This window comes from Bombina bombina, chromosome 3 (assembly GCF_027579735.1).
Source record: "Bombina bombina isolate aBomBom1 chromosome 3, aBomBom1.pri, whole genome shotgun sequence".
Classification (NCBI taxonomy): Eukaryota; Metazoa; Chordata; class Amphibia; order Anura; family Bombinatoridae; genus Bombina; species Bombina bombina.
The window spans coordinates 523293232-523314972 of NC_069501.1; the positions used below are offsets into that span (position 1 = coordinate 523293232).

Sequence of the window (21741 nt, forward strand, 5' to 3'; positions counted from 1 at the left end):
TGGTTTTGTGTGTGCTATTGTCTATGTGATGCCGGCTATTCTTTTATTAAACAACTACACTAACTTGCATAAATCCAATTATCAGATGATCTTCTAGGCATATTGTGTCTTCTGTAAAAAAACAAAATTGATGTTTTTAAATTTTCCCCTATTCTCCCAGTAGTTATTTGCCTCGTCTTGGAGGTAGACAGAGTTTAGAGGTGCTTTGCAAGATTTTACTTTATATTATAACCTAAATGGATTGTTTACTTCAAGAGAGGGTTAGGGGAGTATTCAATATGACAATGTAATTCTCTTTTGGATTCTACAGGTCACTGGAGTTGCAGGGAAGTTCCCAAAACTCCCCCAGTGTGCTACTAATATACCCCCTGTCAGGTCTGAAGAGTTACTTACACCAAATGTATTTGTCTTTATAGGACTGCTGCAGTTGCTGACAAACACAGCAGATGGGTATGTACATTTTTACTCATACAGCTTTCCCTCATACAGGCTAGTTGCCTTTCCAGGGGATGAAGTCAGAAGTGCATATGTTTATACTACATATATGTACACTTTGGACTTACACTGCCTTATGTCTTTCACATCATGGCTGGTAAGCCTGTTTTGATAAGGGGCAGGAGCAGGGGGGATCTACCTTTTCTTTCATGTAATTAACAAGAGTCCATGAGCTAGTGACGTATGGGATATACATTCCTACCAGGAGGGGCAAAGTTTCCCAAACCTTAAAATGCCTATAAATACACCCCTCACCACACCCACAAATCAGTTTTACAAACTTTGCCTCCAAGGGAGGTGGTGAAGTAAGTTTGTGCTAGATTCTACGTTGATATGCGCTCCGCAGCAAGTTGGGGCCCGGTTTTCCTCTCAGCGTGCAGTGAATGTCAGAGGGATGTGAAGAGAGTATTGCCTATTGAATGCAGTGATCTCCTTCTACGGGGTCTATTTCATAAGGTTCTCTGTTTTCGGTCGTAGAGATTCATCTCTTACCTCCCTTTTCAGATCGACGATATACTCTTATATTTACCATTACCTCTACTGATTCTCGTTTCAGTACTGGTTTGGCTTTCTACAAACATGTAGATGAGTGTCCTGGGGTAAGTAAGTCTTATTTTCTGTGACACTCTAAGCTATGGTTGGGCACTTTATTTATAAAGTTCTAAATATATGTATTCAAACATTTATTTGCCTTGACTCAGAATGTTCAACTTTCCTTATTTTCAGACAGTCAGTTTCATATTTGGGATTATGCATTGAATTATCATATTTTTCTTACCTCAAAAATTTGACTTTTTTCCCTGTGGGCTGTTAGGCTCGCGGGGGCTGAAAATGCTTCATTTTATTGCGTCATTCTTGGCGCGGACTTTTTTGGCGCAAAAATTCTTTTCCGTTTCCGGCGTCATACGTGTCGCCGGAAGTTGCGTCATTTTTTTGACGTTATTTTGCGCCAAAAATGTCGGCGTTCCGGATGTGGCGTCATTTTTGGCGCCAAAAGCATTTAGGCGCCAAATAATATGGGCGTCTTATTTGGCGCTAAAAAATATGGGCGTCGCTTTTGTCTCCACATTATTTCAGTCTCATTTTTCATTTGCTTCTGGTTGCTAGAAGCTTGATGTTTGGCATTCTTTCCCATTCCTGAAACTGTCTTATAAGGAATTTGATCTATTTTGCTTTATATGTTGTTTTTTCTCTTACATATTGCAAGATGTCTCACGTTGCATCTGAGCCAGAAGATACTACAGGAAAATCACTGCCTGCTGGATCTACCAAAGCTAAGTGTATCTGCTGTAAACTTTTGGTAGCTATTCCTCCAGCTGTTGTTTGTAATAATTGTCATGACAAACTTGTTAAAGCAGATAATATTTCCTTTAGTAATGTACCATTGCCTGTTGCAGTTCCCTCAACATCTAAGGTGCAGAATGTTCCTGATAACATAAGAGATTTTGTTTCTGAATCCATAAAGAAGGCTTTGTCTGTTATTTCTCCTTCTAGTAAACGTAAAAAGTCTTTTAAATCTTCTCTCTCTACAGATGAATTTTTAAATGAACACCATCATTCTGATTCTTTGGACTCTTCTGGTTCAGGGGATTCTATCTCAGAGATTGATGCTGATAAATCTTCATATTTATTTAAGATGGAATTTATTCGCTCTTTACTTAAAGAAGTACTAATTGCTTTAGAAATAGAGGATTCTAGTCCTCTTGATACTAATTCTATTCGTTTGGATAAGGTTTTTAAAGCTCCTGCGGTTATTCCAGAAGTTTTTCCTGTTCCTAATGCTATTTCTGCAGTAATTTCCAAAGAATGGGATAAATTGGGTAATTCATTTACTCCTTCTAAACGTTTTAAGCAATTATATCCTGTTCCGCCTGACAGGTTAGAATTTTGGGACAAAATCCCTAAAGTTGATGGGGCTATTTCTACCCTTGCTAAACGTACTACCATTCCTACGTCAGATGGTACCTCGTTTAAGGATCCTTTAGATAGAAAAATTGAATCTTTTCTAAGAAAAGCTTATCTGTGTTCAGGTAATCTTCTTAGACCTGCTATATCATTGGCTGATGTTGCTGCAGCTTCAACTTTTTGGTTGGAAACTCTAGCGCAACAAGTAACAAATCGTGATTCTCATGATATTGTTATTCTTCTCCAGCATGCTAATAATTTTATCTGTGATGCCATTTTTTGATATTATTAGAGTTGATGTTAGGTTTATGTCTCTGGCTATCTTAGCCAGAAGAGCTTTATGGCTTAAGACTTGGAATGCTGATATGGCTTCTAAATCAACTCTACTTTCCATTTCTTTCCAGGGAAACAAATTATTTGGTTCTCAGTTGGATTCTATTATTTCAACTGTTACTGGTGGGAAAGGAACTTTTTTACCACAGGATAAAAAATCTAAAGGTAAAAACAGGGCTAACAATCGTTTTCGTTCCTTTCGTTTCAACAAAGAACAAAAGCCTGATCCTTCGTCCTCAGGAGCAGTTTCAGTTTGGAAACCATCTCCAGTCTGGAATAAATCCAAGCCTGCTAGAAAGGCAAAGCCTGCTTCTAAGTTCACATGAAGGTACGGCCCTCATTCCAGTTCAGCTGGTAGGGGGCAGGTTACGTTTTTTCAAAGAAATTTGGATCAATTCTGTTCACAATCTTTGGATTCAGAACATTGTTTCAGAAGGGTACAGAATTGGTTTCAAGATGAGACCTCCTGCAAAGAGATTTTTTCTTTCCCGTGTCCCAGTAAATCCAGTGAAAGCTCAAGCATTTCTGAATTGTGTTTCAGATCTAGAGTTGGCTGGAGTAATTATGCCAGTTCCAGTTCCGGAACAGGGGATGGGGTTTTATTCAAATCTCTTCATTGTACCAAAGAAGGAGAATTCCTTCAGACCAGTTCTGGATCTAAAATTATTGAATCGTTATGTAAGGATACCAACGTTCAAGATGGTAACTGTAAGGACTATATTGCCTTTTGTTCAGCAAGGGAATTATATGTCCACAATAGATTTACAGGATGCATATCTGCATATTCCGATTCATCCAGATCATTATCAGTTCCTGAGATTCTCTTTTCTAGACAAGCATTACCAATTTGTGGCTCTACCGTTTGGCCTTGCTACAGCTCCAAGAATTTTCACAAAGATTCTCGGTGCCCTTCTGTCTGTAATCAGAGAACAGGGTATTGTGGTATTTCCTTATTTGGACGATATCTTGGTACTTGCTCAGTCTTTACATTTAGCAGAGTCTCATACGAATCGACTTGTGTTGTTTCTTCAAGATCATGGTTGGAGGATCAATTTACCAAAAAGTTCTTTGATTCCTCAAACAAGGGTAACCTTTCTGGGTTTCCAGATAGATTCAGTGTCCATGACTCTGTCTTTAACAGACAAGAGACGTCTAAAATTGATTACAGCTTGTCGAAACCTTCAGTCTCAATCATTCCCTTCGGTAGCCTTATGCAGGGAAATTCTAGGTCTTATGACTGCTGCATCGGACGCGATCCCCTTTGCTCGTTTTCACATGCGACCTCTTCAGCTCTGTATGCTGAACCAATGGTGCAGGGATTACACGAAGATATATCAATTAATATCTTTAAAACCGATTGTTCGACACTCTCTAACGTGGTGGACAGATCACCATCGTTTAATTCAGGGGGCTTCTTTTGTTCTTCCGACCTGGACTGTAATTTCAACAGATGCAAGTCTCACAGGTTGGGGAGCTGTGTGGGGATCTCTGACGGCACAAGGAGTTTGGGAATCTCAGGAGGTGAGATTACCGATCAATATTTTGGAACTCCGTGCAATTTTCAGAGCTCTTCAGTTTTGGCCTCTTCTGAAGAGAGAATCGTTCATTTGTTTTCAGACAGACAATGTCACAACTGTGGCATACATCAATCATCAAGGAGGGACTCACAGTCCTCTGGCTATGAAAGAAGTATCTCGAATTTTGGTTTGGGCGGAATCCAGCTCCTGTCTAATCTCTGCGGTTCATATCCCAGGTGTAGACAATTGGGAAGCGGATTATCTCAGTCGCCAAACGTTGCATCCGGGCGAATGGTCTCTTCACCCAGAGGTATTTCTTCAGATTGTTCAAATGTGGGGGCTCCCAGAGATAGATCTGATGGCCTCTCATCTAAACAAGAAACTTCCCAGGTATCTGTCCAGATCCCGGGATCCTCAGGCGGAGGCAGTGGATGCATTATCACTTCCTTGGAAGTATCATCCTGCCTATATCTTTCCGCCTCTAGTTCTTCTTCCAAGAGTAATCTCCAAGATTCTGAGGGAATGCTCGTTTGTTCTGCTAATAGCTCCGGCATGGCCTCACAGGTTTTGGTATGCGGATCTTGTCCGGATGGCATCTTGCCAACCATGGACTCTTCCGTTAAGACCAGACCTTCTGTCGCAAGGTCCTTTTTTCCATCCGGATCTGAAATCCTTAAATTTAAAGGTATGGAGATTGAACGCTTGATTCTTGGTCAAAGAGGTTTCTCTGACTCCGTGATTAATACTATGTTACAGGCTCGTAAATCTGTATCTCGAGAGATATATTATAGAGTCTGGAAGACTTATATTTCTTGGTGTCTTTCTCATCATTTTTCTTGGCATTCTTTTAGAATACCGAGAATTTTACAGTTTCTTCAGGATGGTTTAGATAAGGGTTTGTCCGCAAGTTCTTTGAAAGGACAAATCTCCGCTCTTTCTGTTCTTTTTCACAGAAAGATTGCTATTCTTCCTGATATTCATTGTTTTGTACAAGCTTTGGTTCGTATAAAACCTGTCATTAAGTCAATTTCTCCTCCTTGGAGTTTGAATTTGGTTCTGGGAGCTCTTCAAGCTCCTCCGTTTGAACCTATGCATTCATTGGACATTAAATTACTTTCTTGGAAAGTTTTGTTCCTTTTGGCCATCTCTTCTGCTAGAAGAGTTTCTGAATTATCTGCTCTTTCTTGTGAGTCTCCTTTTCTGATTTTTCATCAGGATAAGGCGGTGTTGCGAACTTCTTTTGAATTTTTACCTAAGGTTGTGAATTCCAACAACATTAGTAGAGAAATTGTAGTTCCTTCATTATGTCCTAATCCTAAGAATTCTAAGGAGAAATCGTTGCATTCTTTGGATGTTGTTAAAGCTTTGAAATATTATGTTGAAGCTACGAAATCTTTCCGTAAGACTTCTAGTCTATTTGTTATCTTTTCCGGTTCTAGGAAAGGCCAGAAAGCTTCTGCCATTTCTTTGGCATCTTGGTTGAAATCTTTAATTCATCTTGCCTATGTTGAGTCGGGTAAAATTCCGCCTCAGAGAATTACAGCTCATTCTACTAGGTCAGTATCTACTTCCTGAGCGTTTAGGAATGAAGCTTCGGTTGACCAGATCTGCAAAGCAGCAACTTGGTCCTCTTTGCATACTTTTACTAAATTCTACCATTTTGATGTATTTTCTTCTTCTGAAGCAGTTTTTGGTAGAAAAGTTCTTCAGGCAGCGATTTCAGTTTGAATCTTCTGCTTATGTTTTTCGTTAAACTTTATTTTGGGTGTGGATTATTTTCAGCAGGAATTGGCTGTCTTTATTTTATCCCTCCCTCTCTAGTGACTCTTGTGTGGAAAGATCCACATCTTGGGTAGTCATTATCCCATACGTCACTAGCTCATGGACTCTTGTTAATTACATGAAAGAAAACATAATTTATGTAAGAACTTACCTGATAAATTCATTTCTTTCATATTAACAAGAGTCCATGAGGCCCACCCTTTTTTGTGGTGGTTATGATTTTTTGTATAAAGCACAATTATTCCAATTCCTTATTTTATATGCTTCGCACTTTTTTCTTATCACCCCACTTCTTGGCTATTCGTTAAACTGATTTGTGGGTGTGGTGAGGGGTGTATTTATAGGCATTTTAAGGTTTGGGAAACTTTGCCCCTCCTGGTAGGAATGTATATCCCATACGTCACTAGCTCATGGACTCTTGTTAATATGAAAGAAATGAATTTATCAGGTAAGTTCTTACATAAATTATGTTTTTATTAGGAAACTAGGCCTTTACAATATTATTATGGGACTCTCTGTCAGAGTCACTCAGTGACGGCATCTCTTAACAATTCACTGCTTTGTCTCCACAGCATATACCGGGTCTTGTGGCACTGCAGTGCCTTACATTCTACTCGGTGGATCACAGGAGACACAGCATGGAATGGTTTTGACAAAGGTTGATTTTTTTCTAAGCAGACTAACTCTTCCCTCCGGCGAGTGGTCTCAAAATCAGGAGGTCTTCAACGAGATCATATATGTGAGATCTCTAGAAATAGACCTAATGGTGTCACGTCTTAATTATAAACTTCCGAGATATGGTTTGAGGTCAAGAGATGCTCAGGCGGAGTTGAAAGACGTGTTGGCAGTACCTTGGACTTAACAACTTGTTTATCTCCCCCCCCCCCGATTGTGCTTCTTCCACGTGTGATAGCACGACTCAAGCAGGAGGGGGTACCGGTGATTCTCATAACCCCTGCATGGCCACACAGGACCTGCTATGCAGCTATCATAAGGTTGTTGTCTACTCCTCCATGTCTTCTTCCTCAAAGACTGGACCTAATAGTTCTTGGTCCTTTCCTTTTATCAAAATCTAGATTCTCTGAGACTGACTGCTTGTAAATTGAACAAATAATTTTGTCTCAGAGAGGCTGAGTCTGTCATTGATACTCTAATTCAGGTGCATAAGCCTGTCACCAGACGTGTATATATATCACAAGGTGTAGAAGTTGCATTTGTCTTTGTGCCAGAAAAATCCATGCTCTGCACACAGAGTGAGAATTCTATGTAATTCAATTTTTACAAGAGGGTCTTGAAAAGCGTCTTTCGGATAGTTCCCTTAAGGGCCAGATTTCTGCTCTTTCAGTTTTGATACATAGAAAGTTATCATGGTTGCCTGATGTCCAATCCTTAGTTCAAGCTATGGTTAGAATTAGACATGTGTTCAAACCTTTTGCTCCTCCTTGGAGTTTTAACCTTGTACTCAAAGTTTTACAGCATGCCCTTGATATTAAATTCCTATCTTGGAAAGTGTTAATTTGTGTTTGCAATATCTTCTGCAGTGGAGTTGTCTACTCTTCAGTGTGGCCCCCCTTATATAGTGTTTCACCAGGATAAGGTTGTTCTTCAGACAAAATCGTGTTTTTTACCTAAGGTGGTTTCGACAGCTACCATAAATCAGGAAATTGTAGTTCTGTTTTTGTGCCCACATATCTGGGTTATTCTTATTATATAATCTAGATGTGGTTAGGGCATTACAATTCTATATTTATGCTACCAAGGATTTTGTTAATAATCATACTCTTCTTCTTTTTTCTTTTTTTTTTACTTTTTTCTGGTAAGTGCAAGGTTCAAAAGGCCACTGCCGTTTCTTTATCCTTCTGGATAAGACGTCTAAATTGTATGTCTTACTCTGAGACGGAGCAGCAGCCTCCAGCTCATATTACTACTCACTTTACTCGTTAGTGTCAACTTTATGGGCCTTCAAGAATGAGGCTTTGGTTGAATAGATCTGTAAGGCTGCGACCTGGTCGTCTCTACCTATTTTCACTAAATGTTATCAGTTTGATGTTTTTGCCTCGACTGAGGCATCATTTGGGAGAAAGTTTCTTTAAGTGGTAGTGCCCTGTAACTAGAGACTGCATCGCCTTTTTCTGCTGCCACCCTACTCCACAGCTTGGGTATAAGAGTCCAATATGTCGGAATAGGATTTTGTGGACTCTCACTACGATTAGAAAGAAAATATAATTTATTCTTACCTGATTAACTCTTTTCTTTCTTGGTAGAGTCCACGAACCCACCCTGAATATTTTTGTAGTGGCGGCAGTCTAGTTGACACCTCTGTACCCCTTTTATCTCTTTACTTTCCCTGCCATCAGTTTGAGCTACTGGGAGGGTAGGAGAATGCTTAGTTTGGGGTGTCTTTGTCTCCTCCTGGTGGCCAGGTGAAGTTATTCCCATTTGCAAGAATAGGATTTTGTGGACTCTCATTACCAAGAAAGAAAATAATTTATGAGGTAAGAATAAATTATATATTTTTTTTCTCCAAAGCTTTCTTAAAAGAAAATAACTAATAACTTTAATTGTGTTTCTTGAATACTTCAAAGGTTACCTTTTGCTTCAAAGGATTAGAATTCTTCTTTATAAAGTTATTTAAAACTTTACGGAAAAAATCACCCTTTTAAAATGTATCGGGAAAGGTCAAATTATAACAATAATATTGTCATGTACAAGACTTTTCAGAGCTGAACGTCAATGAACTGTAGTTATTTGTTTTCTGTGAAATAGGAGTGCTCTGAATAACATGGAAAATTTGTTCAGCACATATTCCCTTATTTTAATTTATTGATGGAGGTTAGGCAGGATATCTATTACTTAAAGGGATATGAAACCCCCCCAAAAAAAGTTATGATTCAGAAAGAGCATTCAATTTTAACTTTCTAATTTACTTCTAATATCAATTTTTCTTTATTCTCTTGGTATCTTTTGTTGAAAAGCAGGGAAGTAAGATTAGGAGCCAGCCCAATACTGGAGCACTATATAGCAGCAGTTTTGAAAGATTCTTATCCATTTGCAGGAGCACTAGATGACGGCACTATTTCCTGCCATGTAGTGCTCTGGATACCTACCTAGGTGTCTCTTCAACAAAGAACATAATGGGAACAAAGAAAACTCTGTCTGAATTACAAAAAAAAAAGTTTGTTTCATATCCCTTAAATTGTGATAACACACAGTTGCCGTTGTTCATAATCTCACATGATGAATTAAAGGGACAGTCTAGTCAAAATTAAACTTTCATGATTCAGATAGGGCATGCAATTTTAAACAACTTTTCAATTGACTTTTTATCAACACATTTGCTTTGTTCTCTTGGTTTTCTTTGTTGAAAACTAAGTCTAGGTATTATTATATGCTAATGTCTAACCCCTTGAAGGCCGACCCTTATCTCAGTTAAGTTTGATAGTTTTCACAGCTAGACAGTGCTAGTTCATATGTGCCATAAAGATAACATTGTGCTCACTCCAATGGAATTATTTATGAGTAAACACTTGATTGGCTAACATGCAAGATTGTCAAAATAACTGAAATAAGGGGGCAGTCTGCAGAGGCTTAGATACAAGGTAATCACATAGGTAAAAAGTATATTAATATAACAGTGCTGGTTATGAAAAACTGGGGGATGGGTAATAAAGGGATTATCTATCTTTTTAAACAATAAAAAATGATGTTGCATTAAAAGGGACAGTCTACTCCACAAAGTAGCTTGGGAAGTAGGTGGAGTTAGTTTTGGCTTTTTCTTCCTTCTTCAGTAAAGTCTAGTTATCCCTAACTGTAAGAGAGTAAATAAATGAGAGCGATTATAAAACAGCTAAAGATGAAATTTTAGGGGAATGGAGTAAACCTTACAAGAAAGAAATGTGTCAGAAACAGATAAAGTCAAAGATGAACATAACAAAAAGAAAAGCAGGAACTAAATATAGTGCCAATACATTATAAATCTAATAGGACTGTGACCTTCCTTTCACCCACACTATGTAAGGAAATAGAACGTGGGACAAAAGTAAAATGAACATAAAATGTAAACAGTCTTTATCCTTTAGAACCAGACCTTCAGCATCGTTTTTAGCAATATCCTTATATGAAAAAGCCCTCAATATATACAGTGGTATATGAAAATGACTCACTGGAATTGTCTAATAATTTCCCAGAAGTCTCCTGATGACAAATGTCTATGGGTTATCTACTCTAAGCAGTCGACTGCATACAATGAATAAAATGTAAAAAAAAAAAATCAATGAACTATTCTCAGTTCAAACTATTTCATTTTTTTGTCTAACTAGCTGATAGTTGTATAGAGTACTTGCTTTGAGTGACTCATTATGAGGTTTGCTAGCTATGTTAAAGGGGCATGAAACCCACATTTTTGCTTTTATAATTCAGATAGAGCATGCAAATTTCCAATTTTAATTCTTTTGCCTCATTTGCTCTGTTCTCTTGGTAACCCTTTGTTGAAAAGCATACCTAAGTAGGCTCAGTAGCAGCAGTTGTTACTAGGAGCTAGCTGCTGATTGGTGGCTGCACTAATATACCTGTTGTTATTGGCTCACCTGATGTTTGCAGCTAGCTCTCAGTAGTGAATTGCTGCTCCTTCAAGAACAGATGCCAAGAGAAAAAAGCAAATTTCATAAGAGAACTACATTGAAAAGTTGTTTACAATTGTATGTTCTATCTGAAACATGAAAGAACGAAATCTGGTTTCCTATACATTGAAGTAAACTCTTAGGGGTCGATTTATTAAGCAGCGGATGCTGTATCGACGCCCTGTATCGAAGCAGCGGTTGTAAGAACAAAAGAACCCTTCCTAACCAATCACAAACTCTGTTTGCACATGTGTAGACTGGGGTAGCTTGTATTCTCTTAAAGGGAACATTATACACTAGCTTTTTCTTTGCATAAATGTTTTATATGAGTCATTTATATAGCCCATCTGAGGGTATTTTTGTAACAATGTATAGTTTTGCTTATTTTTTAATAACATTGTGATGATTTTTACACTCCTAACCAAGCCCCAAAGTTTAGATGTATACTGATGTCTACAGACTCCTACTTTCCACTGTTTGCATAATGGGTCTTTTCATATGTAGGGGAGGGTCTGCTGTCAGCCCCTTTCAGTGGGTGTCCCAGCTGATCCTCATCAGCAGTGCTACATTGGGATCTTCTAAGTTTTTAAAAGGTTTTATACTGGATTTTTTTAAATCGGTATCTGTGCATATTCTTCTTTATAGTAGTGTTTATAACATGTATTTATATGAAAATTGGTGTATACTGTCCCTTTAAGGAGGTTTAGCACTGATTCAACTTGGTTACTATTACAAAGAATGATTTGCCTATCATGATTGTTGATGCAAAACTGATAATCTTTTTAAAAGCACGTTAGAAGCTTAGGGATGGAGGTAAAAGTAAACACAAGCTCACATAAATTGCCTTAAAGTATTAACCCAAGCCTTCCTGTAAGAAAGGGAAACAAATACATTTTTTTAGATGTATTTTACAACAAAAGGCTGCAAAATTAAATAATGAATGTATATTGCAATAAAGTGGGAGTGAGCACAATGTTATCTCTATGGCACACATGAACAAACAGTACGTTATTAGCTATTCACAGCCAGACTGTGAGATAAGAGGTGGACTGCGGAGTCTTAGAAAAGTTAGGATACAATGTGTGTGTGTGTGTGTGTGTATATATATATATATATATATATATATATATATATATGTTTTTATTTTTTATTATTTTTTTTTAAAGTTAACTGTCCGATTTAGAAGGCACTTTCCAAACCCCTTGACTCCTGTGAGAATACGTCAGTAGGTTTTCTCTCTTCATTACTAGTTCAAGTGCGCATGCGCAGGATTTGCCAGTGATGTAAAATCACTTTGTAGCAGCTAGTAATAACCCGTCATTTACATTTAATCCAGTACCTTGCAATAACGCTGTAGAAGATGGGGATTCGTAAGATCCCAGAGACCCCGGCATTGTGTGCTCTATGAATCAGCGGCGCATCACCAGCGGCACAGTTTAGCTCAGGACTATGATTTACATTTTGTGTGCTCCTTGCACTGACCTTCCCCTGCATCAGTATAAAGCATGTGTAACCTCATCACCCACTTGCACATAATTTCACTGGTAGATAGGATCTCGCAAGTCAACGTACTGTACACTGATGCAGGGGCAGGTCTGTGCAAGGAGTGCACAGAATGTAAATCATAGTCCTTATCTAAATTGTGCCGTTGGTGATGCGCCGCTGATTCGTAGAGCACACAATGCCAGGGTCTCTGAGAATATGGGATCTTGCAAATCCCTATCTGCCACAGCGTTACTACAAGGTACTAGGGAGCAAATGCGCTGCAGATTCTGGGCATATTAGCAGATCTCTACAATGTGCTGCATAACTTTTGTAAGCCTGTGCAATGCGCTGTACGGACATGTGAGGGCTGCAGGCACCTGGGTCAGTAGGATATGTGTGGAATGTGTTCCAGGGAGCTAGTGCAGTAATAGATATGTGCACTGTGTAATTAACTTCAGCATCTTAAGGTAATCTAGATATTGTGCAATGGCCTGCAGAATTTAGACAGGAGCATATCTGTGCAAAAGAACCCACGAAAAACTGTAAGACTGGGACTGTTAGTTTAGCTGCATGATTGCTACGGTGTAGATTTGCATATGGGCTATGATTGGAGAGGGGGTGCCAGCAATGTCTAGACTAATACCAAGAGGGGGAAATAGGTAAAAATTACAAAATGTATTTTTTTAAATATTTCTATATATGCCTCATTTCATTAGTTAGTGCATTTACTATTGGTATATAGATCTGTGATATTAGTGTATACTGGCCCTTTAAGAGCCAGCATCTCATCATATCTGCTAGCGACTCCCTGGCTGTTACCCCTAGCTCTGTTACAAGTGAGTATTACATATGTATACATAAGCAATGGCAACGCAGAAAGGTTTCTCTCACTTTAGGAGCTTTAGCTGCAAAATGTGTAATTAATGTATTTTGCAAAGTTTACCAGCATGTTAAACTTTTTTTTTAAATTAGTACTCTCTTTCGTTTTTGGCTACAATGTCCCTCTAAATAATGTGCCACACGGTCTCATATCGTGGCTTAATAGGAATGATTGGGAAAAAGTTATTCGCTTGCTTTGTGGCATTCTTTCTGGCACTTGATTTATTAGAAATAAGTGCAACACACAAATACCTGTGCAAATACCTAATGCCACAATTTGTGGAGTTTTCCATAGTTTGTTTTATTAGTGAATCACCTATTCCAAATTGTTCATGTTTATTGTTCACATATCTATCTAATACCACCCACCTAACTCTTTAACACCGTCTAACCACATCCTTCTAATAAACTGATACATGTTAATATTGCCGACTAACTTCTTTTTCTAATATCTGTTGCAAATATGGCTAAATCTAACTGGAATTTCATGTGCATTTGGATTGTAAAATAAGTTTGAAAGAGCAACATTTGTATGTCAAAGAGATTTGCTGGAGTTTTACCTATAACGTTTAATTGATAGCTTATCCTAACGTTTGTGAAACGCTTAGATTTACCAGTGGAACAAATAAAGGGGACTTTTAATCATGAAGTATAAAATATTTCATGCTGAAAGTTCCTTTGTCTGAAGCGTTCGCCGCACTGAGCTCCTCAGGCAGCCCACGGCAGAAAGCTATTTTGCTGTGAGGTGATCTTAGTTAATAGCGTGCTAGCAATCCGGCATGGTGCCAGCTGGCCTGAACAAGGTGGAAACGTCACCTCACAGCAAAATAGCGTTCTACCATGGGCTGCCTGAGGCGCTCAGTGCAGCGAACGCTTTAGACAAATAAAAGGAACTTTCACCATGCAGTATTTTATACTTCCTGACTGAGAGTCCCCCTTTATTTTGTTCCACTGGTAAATCCTAGCATTACACAAATGCCTAGGATCACTTTAAAATAGCAGCGCTTTTTTTTTTCCCTTAAGTCAAATTTTTAATATTATTTGTCAGTTATCTATAGCAATAAAAGTATTAGCTACTACATTTCCTGTAACAGTACACAGTTTCAAGCATATATGTTTCTTCCTTTTGCTGTGAAGACAACACTGACAACATTTCTTTCTAAACCATATCATTTGTATGTCATTTACCCTTTGCTTAATTTATTGTTTGATAATGAGGATGATAAATGCTGCATTATTAGATTACAAATGTTAAAAATATATGTCCACAATAAATGTTCATAAACATTTAGTTTTTTTAACATCTGTTAAATATTTAAAATATTTATTTGGCTTGTGCATTCAGATCCTTCGTTAGGATACAACTGTGTAAGTAAGCAATATTTGTCTTTTCGGAGCTGGATTGATTCTGGTGGAAGATCACCACATAAAGATCTGGATCTGCACAGATCTTAACTTGGTGATCTTGCACCAGAATCAATCCAGTTCCAAAAAGTGCCCAGTAGTGCTTACTTCCGCATTCAGAACATTTAACCATGGAATATGAAACAGAGACATTTTTATATGGATCACGTCACATATGATTAGATTAACCATTGGCTACATTACATTATACTCTCAATAAAATTTAGATTTTAATCACATTTTTACTTTGAAATTACATAGGGAATAAGCTATTAATTATCTACACTAAATATTTACAATGTTTGGTACAAATAAACTGGGGAACTGTTTTGATAACAAATTACTAACGTCTGTTTTCTGCTCAAGTGGAACAAAAGGCCACACAAAATAACCTTGGTATACAGGACGTTGCCCTTAGGCCATAATTTAGGTGGGCATGCACTGAAAAGATAGGAGCTGCCTTGTCCCACACATTGACTGGAGATGTACATTTCTGAAGCAGTAGCAAATACACAGTGCAATATATTAGCATTGTGTATATCTCATGCTTCCTCTCCCTTGCTCAAAGCTATATTGTGACAAAAGTTACAATATTTGTTTTTCTTTATTTTTTGTCATATCCCATATATATTTAAAAAAAAAATATATCACTCTTTACTACAATAACTTGCTATATAAAATGCAACATTAAATATAATAAGAATGTTAACCAAGCATTGATCATAAATGTAAAGTTTGCACCTGCAGGCATTTGTTGTACCATATCGGTTGCACATCCGTAATCAAAAATCTATCCATTCTAAAAACTGTTTAACTAATAAATGTAATCTCACTTGGACTATTTTGAGGATGCTATTTTCCATAGGGCTCAAACTAAAATCTCCAAAATATCTGCTGTTCGAAAGCTTAAAGGGATACTAAACTTTATTAAAATGTTCTAAGCAATACAATATTTTGCCACAAATATTACATACCTCCTTAACTAGTGTTAACATTTGCCTTTTTTAAAGGGATAGGAAAGTCAAAATTAAACTTGCATGATTCAGATAGAGCATGTAATTTTAAGACACTTTAAAATTCACTTCTATTTTCAAATGTGCTTTGTTCTCTTAGTATTCCTTGTTAAAAAATGAATATGCACATATCATACACTAGTGGGGGCTGTTGCTAATTGGTGCCTGCACACATTTGTCTCTTGTGATTGGCTAAATAGATATTTTCAGCTTCCTGTCAGTAGTGCAATGCTGTCCCTTCAGCAATGGATAACAAGAGAATGAAGAAAATTTGATAATAGAATTAAATTGGAAAGTTGTTTAAAATTATATGTTCTATCTGAACCATAAAAGAAAATTTGGGAGTTTACTATCCCTTTAACATCTAATTTAACTTCCAAAGTTCTTTAATGACAGTGCCCCTGGATGCCCCCTTGAAGCTCCCAAGGCAACCAATATCCTAAATCTTAAGGTTAAGCAGTGCACTCATAAAGACTGAGCTGCCACAGTACACCAGTAAAAATGTTTTGGGGGCGGGACTTCTGTTAGGCAGTACGCCAATCAAAAAATGTTGTGGGTCGTCTTGCTTATTGTTTCAATTTTTTTTTTATATATATATATATATATATATATATATATATATATATATATATATATATATATATATATCTTACAACATTTTAGTAATATTTATTAGCCCCTTTTAAAAAAAAAAAAGGGTATGCAGTGAATAAATGTCGATGAAGACTCTAATAATTTATGTGTAGAGAACAAACCTATTCTACAGCTATAGAACATAGGTTTATTATGCTGTGGTACAATTTACAAAAGAACTGCAAAAATGAAGTAGGACAGAAGGTCTTGCCCATGATGAACCACTGGGCTACTACACAGAATACAGACGTAACAAAAATCACCTTTTCATATATGATTTGACAAAAATTAATTTTAAAAACAATGTCATGTTAAAAGGATACTGAGCCCAATTGTTTTCTTTCGTGATTCAGATAGAGCATTCAATTTTAAGGAACTTTCTAATTTACTCCTATTAACATTCATTCTCTTGGTATCTTTATTTGAAAAAGCAGAAATGTAAGGTTACGACGGCCCATCTTTGGTTCAGCACCTGGGTAGCGCTTGATGATTGGTGACTAAATGTAACCAGCAAGGGCTACCCAGGTGCTGAACCAAAGATGGCTTGTATGCTTACATTCCTGCTTTTTCTAATAAAGATACCAAGAGAACGAAGGAGTAAACTAGAAAGTTGCTTAAAATTGCATGCTCTATCCGAATTGTGAAAGAAAAAAATATGGGTTCAGTATCCCTTTAAACTATACCTTTTTTTTTAGCTGAAATAGCCCTGATAGATAATATTTGTTAGCTCTATAAATTTGCTCTTGTTGCCTCATTAATGGAATATAAATCGGTCAATAAATATGATACAGGCATAGCCATCATTTCTAAAACTTAATAAATGTGTCCAATAGCTAATTATCTGTGTTGGCACGATAGAGGAAAATATAACAAAGTAAACAGCTACATGTACAAATATTTATAGAGAAAGGTTTGACCTTTTCATTATCGTCTAACACTTGAGAAATATTTTTCTTAACAAAACGATTGACGCAAGAGTACCCCTTTCTAGCTTGTTCTATAAGATACTCAATGTGATTTGCCATTCATTAGAGTGAATGAACCCCCTCGGTGCAAATCACTGTCTTAGAATGGTTTATAGTTAATAAACATTCCTAGAATTTTACATGCTACTATGGAAACAGTGAAAGTAAAATAAATAGCATTCTATAATAGATCTTTCTGCAGAATATTAAAGCCACATACACTTGTGAACCTGTCATTGCCCTAAATTATATATTTACTCCATCGGCTCAAATTTACCAACTAAACACGAAATTCAGAATCCTCTCAGGAGAAAGTTAAGTTATGTATGGTTTGCCCTTTAACTCAGGAGGTTTCAGTCATCCTTTATATACTACATTGAATAATACCAATAGCAAGAATTATTGCATTTGCACAGAAACATAAATTTACATGCAGCTGAATTGTATTTGACCTCCAGAAATGTGTTCATGCTCATTATCAACCCTGCTATCTAACTAATATTGACATTCCTTTTTCTTTATCTGTCTGTTTCTACTTTTCCCATTAGAGCCTCCTGTTACTACTCCTGTTCCTACGATTTCACAGGCGCACTCAAGTGTTGATATCGCGGGCTTGGCAACAACATCCAAAAGGCTTAATTTTCCAGCATCGACTATGGCAACAATGCAGGATGGAAATTTTGGCACCATTATCGGCAGCGTAGTAGGAGGGTGTCTTTTCTTGATACTTTTGATTGTGCTCTCTGGAGTCATCTACTATAGGAGGAAACAGACGTTTCGTGGTGATTACTTTACAAAGAGCTATATTCCTCCGTCAGATATGCAGAAAGAGTCCCAGATTGACGTTCTCCAGCCGGAGGATCTGGATCCATTTCCTGATAATCTTAAAAAGGATATTGACACTAAACCAAATGATCATATCTATAATGAATATCTTCAAGAAGTTGAAAATCCTGAATGGAACAATATAGGTACATACAGATATCAGGAACCGTTTGAGAGACCAATGAATAATTATGTGGACAAAAAAATGCCTATAGTTTCAAGGTACAATAAGAACTGTTATAATGACAATGAAGATGACTTAGTGTCACATGTGGATGGTTCAGTTATCTCACGAAGGGAGTGGTACGTCTAAAAAAAACAAACAAAAAAAAAACTATTTGGTAGCAAAAGACTTTGTGTATTCAGGTACATGATTGTTCAGAAATATTCTGATTTTTTTTTTATTTCCAAAAGAATCCAATTATTTTTCATACCCATTCATCTTAACTTAAAACAGGATGTATACAAAATTTTGGTTTCTTAAAGTACACTGCTATGAAATATGTAAATAAAAATACTGCTTTGCTGATTTGACTATTAAAATATTAAATTCCCATGAATCAAAGATAAATACTTTGTGTGGTTAATCCCACGTTACTGCATCGTTGAACTTCAGTAGCATTTTCTGATTTTATATCTGTCACAAACAGGCTACTATTCATAGTCCGTTACATTGCATTACTTAACTTTTATTTGTAAAGTACCAACAGATTATACATAGCTGGGACAATTTGTTGCATAATCTAGACACAAATGTCAGTAAAAGTATTGAAATATTTAAGCACTGTCTAAAAGTCACACATCATTCCAATATAAGTTAAAAAGTGCTAAATATTTTAACTTTCTTCTACCTATTTTACAACCACAATTATACAATAAACAGTATTTAAAATATATATATATATATATATATATTTATAGATTTAAAAAAAAATATATATATATTAAAATATTTTAGGGTCTAGATAGAGCATGCAAATTTAAACAACTGTCCAATTTACTGTTAGCAAATTTGCTTTGTTCTCTGTTCCCATAGTTAAAGAGTAAACCTAGGTAGGCTCATAAGACCTCAGGAGAATTCACTTGTCTTTAGAGCTCTATGGCAGCAGCGTTTATGGCAATCTTATAGAAATCTGCCAACACTGCTGTCATAAAGATGCTGGATGTCTTATAGGCCTACCTAAGTTTACGTCAACAAAGGATACAAAGAGAACAAAGCTAAATTCATGCTAGACGTAAAATGGAAAGTTGTATACAATTCCATTCTCTTATTTGAATCCATGAAAGTTTAACAGAATGTGAAACCCAAAATGAAAAGCAGGGATGTATACTTTGGAGCCGGACCATTTCTAGAGTGCTATATTGCAGCAGTTTTGAAATAAGGTTAGCCATTTGCAAAGCACTAGAGGGCAGCACTGTTTCCTGCCATTTAGTGCGCCAGATGCCTACCTAGGTATCGCTTCAACACAGAATTTCATGGGAACTAAGCAAATTGGATAGTAGAAGTAAATTGGAAACATTTTTATAATGGTTTGCGCCATCAGAATCACAAAAGTAAAGTTTTGAGTTTCATATCCCTTTAATTATGACTTAACTCTTTGAGTGCTAAGCACTTTCCCACCTGGGTGCTAAGGTTTTTTTAAAGGGTGTTTTATATTTTTAAAAATATATTTTTTTTTTATTTATTTCAGATCCCCGAGACTTCCACTGTTGGAAAGGTTAGGCGATTACCTTTCCAACGGTGGGTCTTGGGGTTCTGTAGCTGCTTAGATGCCTGAGATACAGGGTTCTAAGCAGCATGCCCCCTGCTCCTATATTTAACATTGTTAATGTTAAATAAAGTTGCTTGGTGACATCATCACGTTATTGCGCGTGACGTCACCATGCAAAACAGGAAGCCCCGGCGATGCCTGTCATTATGCAGCACCGATCGCCGGGGTAGGAGTGGGTGGGAGCCCCCAGATCTCCCTCAAGTTGGGAGAGTGCTACTGATGGCTCTGAGCCGTCATTAGCACCAGAGTGGGAAACTCTGTGACGGCTCAGAGCCGTCATTAGCACTCAAGGGGTTAAAGGGACACTGAACCCAATTTTTTTTTTCTTTTCGTGATTCAGATAGAGCATGCAATTTTAAGCAACTTTCTAATTTAATCCTATTATCAAATTTTCTTCATTCTCTTGGTATCTTTATTTGAAAGCAAGAATGTAAGTTTAGATGCTGGCCCATTTTTGGTGAACAACCTGGGTTGTTCTTGCTGATTGGTGGATTGATTTAACCGACCAATAAACAAGTGCTGAACCAAAACAATAACTTAGATGCAAATAAAGACAGCAAGAGAACAAAGAAAAATTTATAATAGGAGTAAATTAGAAAGTTGCTTATCTGAATCACAAAAGAAAACATTTGGGTTCAGTGTCCCTTTAACTGTTGTTTAAAACAAGTTTATTTTGCATGCTTTAAATTGTTAGACTATTTACATTTTACATTGCTGATTCTAGCGGACCACTCTTATGAGGATAAAAGGCATGAGCTCATTGGTCATGTTTTGGACTTTGGTGCGCAGCAGTTGCACCTAGCAACCAAAACAGGCTGTTTCCTGCATGGAAGCTTCTGAGGGGGAATTTTCACTAAGTGTGTAATTGCTTTGCGAGCAGTTAAATATATTGCAAGTTGGAATCAGTAATGCAAAATGCACATTAAATGATCTAGAGCATTTGATGTTTGCATGAAGATATTCCTTTCACTACGTAACTGGTAGCTATACATTATCCAGTACATCATTTTTGCAGTACATAAATACATTAAGACAATAATTGTACATTTATTTAAAGGAGCACTTTCAGGGTATGATAGTTTGAAACTAATTCTAATGTTCATAATTTTCCTTACTATATAAGCTTCTACTGGAAATTCAAACCATATTAGCTGCAAAGATACTCTGTCCTGCATTGATTTTACAACGCTGTTGTTAAAGACATGGTACAATGAACTGCTTTGGCATCCATTTGTTTATGCCGCTCCTTTTTTTTTTTTTTTGCCACTGCAATACTCTTGGAATTATTTGGGAGAGATTACCTACTTTTTATTTCCTCTTAAAATTTTAGCTTCAGTGTTGAGCTTTATCTAAGTTTTTTTTTTTTTCATATTAAAAAATAAATAAAATAAATACATACATTTCTGGTTTGAAAAATAAAACTAGTCCTTCAGATTTTTTGGGGGGGAGAGATTATCCACTTTTTTCTTTTCTTTTTATATTTTAGCTTCAGTGTTGAGCTTCATTTAAATGTTTGTTTTTTTATGTAAAAACAAACAATATAATTTCTGATTTTATAATCCATAAACAATGATAAATTATCATTCAAATATTTTTAACATTTTTGGGGGAGAGATTGCCCACTTTTTAAAAAAAAACATTTTTAGCTCCAGTGTGAAACTAAATTAGTTTATATTTAAACACAATAATTATAATTATTATTTCTGATTAAAAACTAGTCCTTAGAATCTTTAAGCCGTACATTTTTTGTTGTGAGTGTACAATAGTTAGGGACACAATAAATAAATGTGTTCCCCAAATATACATGTAAATACTTTATCTGCATTTACTGTGTATATGTTAGAACTGCATTTTCTAGAAAGTTAATCAGAATGTGTATGTCTTTCATAGGAATTCCTATTTGTTCTGTTAGACATATCTTAAATTTAAGTTGGTTTGATAATGGAGAATAAATGGGCAAACAATATAATCTGGTTTAACTTGTTTAGCTCAAGAGGATTTAAGATCCATGTGATTGATATCCTTTCTACTGCTGCAATTTATATTCTTTCAATATGCTAAATTTCAAACCAATGAATTAGAGAAGATCACACATAACAACCACAAAGTCTGAT

General features: G+C 36.6%; 1 protein-coding gene across 2 annotated transcripts in view; it reads left to right on the top strand.

The window, feature by feature from the left end:
• NECTIN3 (nectin cell adhesion molecule 3) overlaps positions 1 to 21741 on the top strand; it is a 485985-nt gene that overhangs the window by 256010 nt on the left and 208234 nt on the right. Inside the window, exon 6 of one of the 2 annotated variants that reach the window (XM_053706943.1) lies at positions 17579 to 18426. The exons of the other annotated variant lie outside the window; for it this stretch is intronic. Coding sequence (XP_053562918.1) covers positions 17579 to 18168 — 590 coding nt within the window. The 3' untranslated portion in view covers positions 18169 to 18426. Of the gene's footprint in view, positions 1 to 17578; positions 18427 to 21741 lie in introns of those variants that run through there. 2 annotated transcript variants of the gene reach the window in all.